The 10,936-nt window shown below is 36.3% G+C and overlaps 1 protein-coding gene across 1 annotated transcript; it reads left to right on the plus strand.

Annotated features, from left to right (window-relative positions):
• The first annotated feature begins 335 nt into the window (after positions 1-335).
• Positions 336-1,592, plus strand: LOC126891326 (uncharacterized). The gene has a single exon (XM_050660504.1). The coding sequence runs from the start codon at positions 336-338 to the stop codon at positions 1,590-1,592; it is 1,257 nt and encodes a 418-aa protein (XP_050516461.1).
• The last annotated feature ends 9,344 nt before the right edge of the window (positions 1,593-10,936 follow it).

The raw sequence follows: 10,936 nt of genomic DNA on the forward strand, positions 1-10,936 counted from the left end.
ACCTGCGCACACTATTCTACATTTTCCACTTAGTGTTGATCCAGGGTTTGCTATTGATGAACGTCCTCATAACCCTATATACATACCAGTAAGCAGCAGCATACGTGAAATTACCAAAATTACCGTTAGTGTAGTCGATCAAGAATTAAGACCAGTCAACTTTAGAGGAGAGAAAAGTACTCTGCATTTGGATTTTAAGGAACGATAGATGGGTTTAGATATAAAACACAACTCTACACATCCATATTCATTAGTCTCACACGGATCCTACATGGGACGTGACGTGTCTGCTGACAATAAAGTTTTTCTTGTTTCCATTGGATTACGGCTGAAGAATGCCAAAACGCCACTATATTCGACGCCAGGTTCATCAGCAGGAACCACATATTTTCGATCTTTACCAAAAACCTCGGTTCGACGATACTATTAGAAAAGAAGAATTTCGTACATATACACCTTACATCAAGTCATTTAATAATAGTGATGTTGTCGAGTTTATCATAAATCAATCAGATGCATTTTTTGCGATACACGACACACTTTTAGAAATTAAAGGAAGTATCAAGAAAGCTGGTAATGGAACTGTTTCTCTTGCGCCGAATGCTGGATCCTTCTTGTTTGATACCTGTACATACATCCAAAGTTCACATGACATGGAAATAGTTCGAGATCCAGGTGTAGTCAGCACTATTCGCAGTTTGTTGTGTTATACACCTGAAGATTCCAAATTTCTCAGTACTGCAGGATGGAACTATCCGAATTATCCACATTTAACAGGGGACGCCTTTAGTTTACTGATTCCAATCAAACATATTTTCAACATTTTCAACGATTACACTAAATTAACCTATGGTCGTCAAGTGTTTCGCTTTGTTCGAGCGCGTAATGATAAAGATTGCATTGTTGTCCAAGAACCTACTGGTTCCACGACGGTAACAACAGTATCATTAACCATCGCCAGCATGGAACTCAAGGTCAAACATGTCTTTCCCAATGATGATGTGAAAATCGAATTAATGACTCCGATTAAGAATAATACACCGATAACCATACCTTTCCGTAAATGGGAGCTCAATGAACTACCTTCACTTACGGCAGGATCTCGACGAGAGATATGGAGTGTAAAGACAACTTCAGCTGTTGAACGTCCACGCTACGTTATTGTAGCTTTTCAAACTTCTAAACGAGATGATATTCACGCTGATCCGACGCTATTCGATCACATTAGAATGTCCAGCGTACGAGTGGTTATTAATGGTGACTATTGGCCTAACGAGAGAATGCAATTGGATTTCACAAAAAATGATTACGCTATAGCTCACTACAATTATACTGAATTCTTTCCCAGTTATGCTCGTTCGCTAACAAAACATCCCATCTTAGATTACTCTGCATTTAAAAGATATGCTTTGTTTGTTTTTGACTGTTCCAAGCAGGATGATACATCGTTTAGATCCGGAACTGTCGATGTTAAGTTGGAAATCGAAGCAGATGAAGGTTTTCCAGCAGGTACTCGAGCTTACTGTTTAATTGTTCACGACAGCCTACTCGAATACTTTCCACTAACTGAAGTTGTCAAAAATATAATTTAAATAGGACAATCTACAACTATGTCTTTCAGTATTGATCGCAACATCATGAGGATCGCATTAGTTGACATACAAGGATTCACCGTAGATGGGTGGTTTGTACCCAAAGAGCTTACCATTGAAATTGGCCATAAACGATGCCATTACATATTTACGTCTCCACAACCGTTTGCTACATTGAGTAATAAAGATAAGAAGACTGTATCTTACTTGGAGAGACACCTGCACGGTCTTCGGTATTCCAATGGGGATGTTGAATATTCAAAAATAAATGAAATACTAGAATCTAAGTTGTTGTATGCAGCTGATTACATCTACGTTCGCGGTGAACAAAAAGTGGAATTTTTACAAAAGAAATGTCATATTTTTGGAGTTTTTCCCACCATTATTGATGTTTGTAAATTTGATGATACACCCCTTGATACTGGAAACTTTATTCAGAATGCCAATCCTTGTCACACAACTGGACTATTTTCCTGCACCGAGAGAAATGTGGATCACCTCCGCCAATGGTTTTGTGAAAAAATATTACCTATGTAAATTAGGTTTTTGAATAAAAGATTAAAAGTATTGTTTTAGTTTTATTTAAAAAAACACTGCCTTCCTTTTTTACATATTTATTTTAATGCAAGATGATTCACATTTGCGACTTACAAAAAATTTTATAATGATATTAACAGCTAGAAATACATTTATTACTAATATTATTGTTAACAGTATAATCGATGAACCATATTGGACGATGTCATCATCATTATTAGTTTTGCTCCATTTTGAATCACTTTCAGTGTTATTTGGGGATATTAACTTGATCTTGTAGAATGCTCCTCCCGACTTTGGTATCGTTTTGAAAAATACTGGAAGCTGACCATAATTCACCACTTCATGATCCATTAGAGTCCATTCAGTTCGATTACAATCAGTTTTTACATCGTTAAAACATATCGCTATGTTCTTAACATTGTTTGGAACGTTTGTATAAAGGACATTGTTAACAATAGCTGTGAGAATGATAAACGATGCCGTTAATTGAGACATCTTGCTGGTTGAATTCTTTTTAATGGGTATTGTGTTTTTGGTAGTTTTCTTGTAGACAAATGAAACTCTGCAAATCGTTTTTCAATTGCGGTTCTATCTTCGTACCACTGTATATCCGCTTTCAACTTTTGTATTTTTTCGCAAAACTCTACCAATCTACACTGCACGGAAGACATTGATGAAATGAAGCATCTTTTACTTAAACTAATATATAAATATACATATATATTAATTTTATATTTGTTTGAAATTTTCCTTAGTCCTGACCTGTTCCTAATAAAATATTTATGTGTTAAATAGTATGTGCATCTTAATTGGAATTTCCTATTAGCAAGCGTCATTATATTTTCTGCATCTGTTTATTACTAATTATACAATAAACGCAATCGTGGGAACGACATAATATTTATAGAATTTGCTACCATATTGCGTCAGCGTATTTTCCCACATTGCAAGCCTCGTGAACATAAGTTTTAATTACATCCTTTAGTAATTTGCAAACCATTGGAATGTGGATGTATCCGGTTCACTCGTGGGAACGACATATAATATTTATAGTTGGTGCATTAACGTATGACATCATTGGAATGTGGATGTATCCGGTTCACTCGTGGGAACGACATATAATATTTATAGTTGGTGCATTAACGTATGACATCATTGGAATGTGGATGTATCCGGTTCACTCGTGGGAACGACATATAATATTTATAGTTACTGTCAGCGTATTTCCCGCGGTTCACTCATTTCGCCACACGTGCATTAACGTATGACATCATTGGAATGTGGATGTATCCGGTTCACTCGTGGGAACGACATTTATAGTTGCCGTTGCGTCAGCGTCCACATTGCAATATATTTTTATTACTTGGAGGTACTCACGTATTTTTCTTTGAATTCTAAAAGCACATTGTAGAATGCAGGCGGGGTGCATTCGTTTGTATGAAATTATAATACTAAAAAATCGTTGCTTTTTGCCGACACCGTATCTACATTGCCTAATTTTGTTACATAACGCCATTTTTACCGCCCCGGAGGCCCCACGTTCACCCTATGACGACAGGGTTCTTCTTCAGAGGCCTCAACGCCGCTGGCCGCCAACACGTCTCACCCCCTACAGGGTGCGACAGGGTGTACTTCTTAGGGTTCTTTTACAGGGTTCTTCTTCAGAGGCCTCAACGCCGCTGGCCGCCAACACGTCTCACCCCCTACAGGGTGCGACAGGGTTCTTGTATAACGACAGGGTTCTTTTACAGGGTTCTTCTTCAGAGGCCCCAACGCCGCTGGCCGCCTCATTGCAACACGTCTACTTCTCACCCCTATGACGACAGGGTGCGACAGGGTGTACTTCTTAACGACAGGGTTCTTTTATAACGACAGGGTGTACTTCTTCTTGTACATCACCAGAGGCTACTTCTACGGCCTCAACGCCATCCTAGCCATCAAGCTGGCCGCCATCTTGGATCTCAGATTCTCATATCTCTACTACTCACAATTCCTGAATAATTCATGTAATGTACTTACTCGATGTTTTACAAGAGTGCGTCATTAACTTAAAGAACAAAGCAGTATTTAGCGTTGTTAAGAAATAACTGTCCGTTAAATAAATTGTTTTTCTTTATTTATGTAACACATTAACGATATACGAGAAAAAAGGTAATTAGTATTTTTATATATTTTTGTTTATTTCACGGTAATTATTATACTTCACGACCTTCTACACGACATGTCGTATATTCGTACACATGTCGTAGAGTCGATCAAATCAGACTAAATTAAAGTTACTAATAATTGAGAAATGTAAAAAATTGTGAGCCAAGCGTGGGCCAAAAGAAAATAAAATTGCAGTTTAAAGTAAATTTAGGGTAAAACTTTTAAGTAAATCCCTACACTAAGAACAAGGAAATACCGTAAAGCGGGGTTACTTTGCACAATTTATTATTTTCTTTTCTTAGAGTGGATATAAAGTTACTTGAAAGAAGATCTGAACTTTTTGTTATATACATCTATTGAACAGGTCGTAATATAGCTTTTATTTTAGCTATTTTTTAGGTATATTGCATAATTAAAAGAAAAACCTAGTTTTATTAGTGGTGCAAAGTATACTCTAGAAGAGTCATACTTTGCACCATTCGATATTTTAATAATATTTGGCTACAAGATGCTTGCTGGTGCATAGTAATCCTACAGGGTTTTAAACTTTGCACCAATTAAATGCAAAAAAATGTTTATTGGCCAATTTTTTGAATTTAAACCTACCTACATTTATAAAAGAAACATAAAAGGAAAAAACATTGCTACATTTTAAATGAATAACCTTTATTATAACGACAATAGTGAAAATACAAAGTTTGAAACTAATCCCACCACAATTTGTCGCATTCTGGAACAATGTACAATCCTCGTCTAGAAATTTTTTTGGGAGGTTTTATGGCACCAATCACATTGTCCCACGAATACCATATTTCGTCGCGCCTTTCTGGCCATTTCCAAGACTTTAACGATTTTGCCATGGCATTGATCATCGCTCCATCATTTTCTATTGCTGTTATTACGCCGGGGTAAACATGATCTTCATAGAAAAATAAAACGTACTCATCAATATTTTTTTTAACAACATCTAATTCAGAGTTTTTAACCTTTTCAGCAATATTCCTTCCAAGAGAACCAGAGGCGAGTTTTTCATTAAATTCGCTTTCTTCTTCCATCTCTTGCACCTCATTTATTTCATCGTCCGATGAATCCCTGCCTAGTGGAAAGTGGTCGTCCAAAACATTGTCCTCCTCTGAATCATCTACGATTTCTGGCTCAACAGCTTTATGAGGTGTGGAAGTAGATGCTTCAGTTAGATCTTTTAAAGTAATTTCAGAATGGGCAATACTTTGTCCTGCCAGAACAGTTATTTTCTTTTTCTTCCCACGTGTCTTAAACTTTGTGGCTTCCTTTCTTTTATTTTCTAAATACTGAATGAAAGTGTTTTCGATATCCGACGAACTTGATTTATTATTTGTTGAATCACTATCAGTTATCACATTAGATCGCTTAGTTGTTTTTAACCGCTCCAAGAGCGGTGTTAGATCACAAGGAACGATACCACATTTCTTAAATCCGGACTTTAATATCTGATCGCCATTCTTTTGTATTTTTTCGATTAATGACCGTAAAAGCGTTGGAAAATGCTGTTTCTCAAGTACATTTGATCTACTGCTTACATGAGTTTCCTTATATTGAGATAAAATTTCCCTCCAGGCCTTTTTCATTGGAGCAAAGAATGCAACATCTAACGGTTGTATAACAGGGGTGCTATTCGGAGGCAAACATATAAAATGAATGTCGTGTTTTCGACACAAATCCAGGACTTCAACATTAATATGAGAAGACAAATTGTCTCCTAAAACGACCTTCTTTCCCTGAATTTTTTTAAGCCTGGGCAATAGAATAGTGTTAAACCAATTTGCAAATGTCTGTGATTCGAACCACCCAGAGGCAGTATTTGCATAACGTGTACCAGGGGGGCCATTTTCAGTCCAAGTGTCCCACAAATGCTTGGATTTGTATACCACATAAGGAGGTAGTAGCTCACCAGCTGCATTTCCACACATCATCAGAGAAATTCTACTTTTTGAAGAGTTACAAATTCGTTTACGATATTAAACCCCACGTTTAGTTAATATCTTTTTTTCCGGGATCATCTGTTAAGTTAGTCTCATCATAATTAAAAATAGCATGTGGCTCCACACCAGTTATGGTTTGTCTTAAATTTTCAATGTATTCAGTCATTTGGTCTGCATTGAGCGCTGCTCTGCTTCGTTTAATGTTTGAGGCTATCCTTGCAGTAAGGTCCTTATGACGACTTAAAAATGATTTGACCCAATCAATACCTGGAGTATTATCCTTAAAGCGAGTAATATTTTTTCCTTGACGATTTAAATAGCTCTTTATTATTTGCCGCAATTCCATCCCAGTAACAGGAAAACCAGCATCACTAACTGAATACATTGTACGAAGCACCTTTTCTCTTCGTACGAGAATAATGTTGGGTATCCTGGTTTTCCAGCGTATACTCCTTTTAATTTATAAAATATAGTTCTCCTTGGGATTTTAAAGGTCCGCAACTCTTGTGCTCATGCCATCTTTTATGGCTGACAAACATGCCTTCAGATCTTCTTCTGTGTAGTCTGCATATTTGCGAGATCCCAGTTTCCTTTTATAATGTCAGGGCATTTCCTGAAACAATTTTTATATTTAACTTTTACTCCTGGGGATATTTTGCACCACTTGCAAGTTGGCGGTGCAAAGTATACCCAATTTCACGTCTAAGTGCACATGTCAACAATGTTTTTTTTGTTAGTGCTATCCTGGTTTAAAACCGTTATTTTAACACCTAAAAATCGCAATCGGTTATTTTATATATCATTAGATGTGTACTTACCAATTTTTGACCGCTGTGACTGTCTGTACTGTATGATTTTGCAAAGCCAGAAAATAATAAATTTTTAAGGTTGATATTCGAATCGTTAATGATGAATAACTGACGATCGCAGGGACAATCGCGCCCGTCTTACTGATGTATTGCGATGTTGCCTATGTGTTCTAAAGGTAGTACAATTATCTAAAGAAAATTCAGCGTAGATTTACACAAAATATACTTTTACACGTTCGGTGCAAAGTTACCATGCTCAGTGCAAAGTAACCCCGTTTTACGGTATACAAATACTGACAGTTGAACAAACAATTTTATATTACCAAGTTCAATATGTTGTTTTGTAGTCAATAAAATCAGTAAAGAGGATCTTTTTTGGTGTATGCCTGGTTAGAAATGACTTAGTCGATGATAGGTTGTTCTTTGTGGCCCATTTATCCCTTAACGTATATTTTCTGTTGTGGCTCTATGATATTGTTTAGAGCAGGGGTTCCCAACCGGTGGTACCGAGAAGATTTCAGGTGGTACGCGTCACGTAGGTGGAACCAAACATTACTTACACTACGGTTTTATAGTGAAGTATGGAACAGAAAATAGTGGCAATCCTATGCGTTGCTTGTATCGATACGCTTTAGAACCAGTGCATGAAGCCTTCTATGCTGATACGTCACCAACACACAAAGAACTATAGTTTGGTTATTAAGCCGATTGAATTTTTAGAAAAAAATCTACTTTTTTAAGAAAGCAAATAAATGCTAGCTTTGATACTAACGAGTATCGCTGATATTAACAATTGCATTAGAAACCTACTAACAAGTGTTGAAGAGGACTTAAGAATAAAACTAAGTTAAATTACTCGTGCATCCTGCATCCAGGCAAACTGCAACAAGCTTCGCATTAATCTCGATACACAATGACTAATGTTGATTTTTGTTGATTTGTATATTGTTTGACTGATAGTTTGTATCAATTATATGTATAACATTGCAATATGTTTTTGTATAGCTATGAGTAATAAACTGTAATGGACATAATTGTTTTATTATGTCCTTTATTATGTCCTTTATTGTCAAAATTTTATTAATAAACGTAAAAATTATAAAGCATAATAATTGAAAAATAGTTATATTTATTGTAGTCTTGATAAAGGCTTGGAAAAGGAATAAATAATTAAATATAAAGTTATATTACTTCTTCTTCTTCTTCTTCTTCTTCTTCTTAAGGTGCCTATTAGGGATGGCGGTTTTTTACAAAACACCGGTTTTCGGTTATACCGGTTTTTTTGCTTACGGTTTAACCTAGCGGTTATACCGGCCAAAAAAACGGTTTTTGGAAAAACCGGTTTTCGGATTTTTTAATCCAATAGGTTACAAAGTTACATTTACAATACACTTTAGTTTGCGATACTCCATTCGACTCGATATCAATATGATCAAAATTAGTACTATCGAAAGGACATAATGTATTACTTTTAACACGTTTGTATATTTGTAGAATAGGTACATTTTAACTCATTTAATACTTCCTGTGTGAGTGTATCGTTTTGAAAACGTAGCGAAATTCTTGGAGATTCGTATTCGTAATCAGTAATTCGATATTCATACTCAGAGCATTATTTTTGGTAATCAGAAAAAGTCATTCACCCACTTTCAATGTCAAGAGTTAAGTGTAAAAAATAGATGATGTTTGCGTCTAATTCAACCAGATCATTTCTTATGTAAATATTATAATTACAAATACCTTTTCAAGGAAATATTATAATAAAACCTAATAATTGTTTCTGGCTGATGTGAGATTGCACTTTCAGTTTGCTTCTGTATTTTATAAAATAGTATAAAATTTGAATTATGGTTTTGTTTGGAATAATTACTTGAGAATAATAATTATAATTGGGTTCTAAAATAATACCTAACCTAATCCTAATCACCGTAAAAACCTAATAACCGGTTTTTACTTTAAAAAGAAAAAACCGGTTATAACCGGGACAAAAAACAACCGGTAAAACCGGTTATTGCGAAGTAAAAAAACCGGTTTTAGCTTTAAACCGGTAGGTTTTTCTCATTCCTAGTGCCTATCCGTTCCGGATGTTGGCGATCAGCATGGCTATCCTAACTTTGCTTGCTGCTATTCTGAATAGTCCCGTTGTCGATGTATTAAACCACTTTCTCAGGTTTTGAAGCCAAGATATTCTTCTTATCCCTGGTCCTCTCTTTCCAAATATCTTGCCTTAAAGAATGAGTTGCAACAAGCCATATCTCTGTTCATTCCTCATAACATGGCCAAGATATTCTAGTTTGCGCTTTTCGATTGTGTTAATAATCTCGCATTCCTTGCCTATTCTACGTAGAACCTCAACATTAGTCACACGATCCACCCACGAAATTCTCAAAATGCGCCTGTAACACCACATCTAGAATGCCTCGAGTTTTCTCAAAGAAGCTTCGGAAATTGTCCAGGCCTCTACTCCGTATAAACGTAGAAAATACATAGCATCTGATGATAGAGATTTTGGTAGCAAGAGGTAAATCGTGGCTTCTGAAAAGAGACTTCATCATTATGAACGCTGATCTCGCTGTTCCTATGCGTTGTTTTATTTCACTTGAGTGGTCCCACTGCTGTTTAAGTGTGTACCAAGGTATGTGTAGCTGTCGACCCTGTCAATTACTTGTTGGTTAACCATAAGCTATGTATTTAATATTTCGCGCTTACTGACTACCATGTACTTTGTTTTTTTCGTATTGAGATTAAGTCCGCATTCTCTACTTATATCTGATATGCGCGACATTATTCTTTGCAAACCATCTAGACTGTCTGCAAAAACTACAGCGTCGCCGGCATATCTAATGTTGTTCAGACGCACTCCATTGACTAATACGCCTTCCTGTAGTTCTTCCAGCGCTTGCTCGAAGATACATTCAGAGTATATATTAAACAGCACCGGGGACAGGATGCATCCTTGCCTCACTCCTCTATCTATGTAGACTGCCTGTCATTGGTCATCCACTATAATATTGGCAGTTTGGTTGTAATACAAATTATATATGATTCTAAAGTCTCTATCATCTACTCCCGTATGTTTCAAGATGTTTATGAGTTTATCATGTTTTTCTCTATCAAACGCCTTTTTGTAGTCGATAAAACAAATATACACGTCACAGTCAACATCCCCGCATCTTTGCATAAGCACTTGGACAGCGAATAGAGCCTCTCGGGTGTCGTTATATTACTTATTCAATTAAAATAAAACAAGCCAACAATAAATACATCTCTAAAAAAAATTAGGATCGGAGGGATGGGACTTCCATCCATTCCAGGCCCCCTACACCCTGTGTATGGTGGTACGTCAAAATCTTCAAAATATTGCGCAGGTGCTACACATTTGCTAGAAGGTTGGAAACCCCTGGTTTAGAGCACAGTATTGGTAGATACACTGGCCTACACAGGATATGACCAATTTATACAAAGTCGGAAGGTAAGTGATTAGGCGATACTTGATTGGACCTTGGGCATTATTTTGAGCCCTTGGTAGTCAATAAGTTGTTCGTTGTAAGGATTAATAGCATTTCGTGCAGATTAAAAAAGCGATATTAATAAATTAATGATGATTTATCTCTCGTCTATGGTGCTATAGCCCAAGTAGGACCCTGACCTCAAAAGGGATTTGTCATTAATCCATTTAAAAAGCGTTTCTCATTGGAAATTAAAGAAAGTGGTGACCTTCTATCTTGCAATTGGGTATTTGTTTGGCATGTTTTAATCCGCTTCTAAACTGAATTTAAAATGTCGAACTGCAGATATACTATTGAGGTTCGAGCCCCAGTCGGGTCATTTGAAAAATAAAAAGACCAACGTCGCAGTATAAAATTCTATATAGAATCTACGACTT

The sequence above is a fragment of the Diabrotica virgifera genome, chromosome 1 (genome assembly GCF_917563875.1).
Source record: "Diabrotica virgifera virgifera chromosome 1, PGI_DIABVI_V3a".
Classification (NCBI taxonomy): domain Eukaryota; kingdom Metazoa; phylum Arthropoda; class Insecta; order Coleoptera; family Chrysomelidae; genus Diabrotica; species Diabrotica virgifera.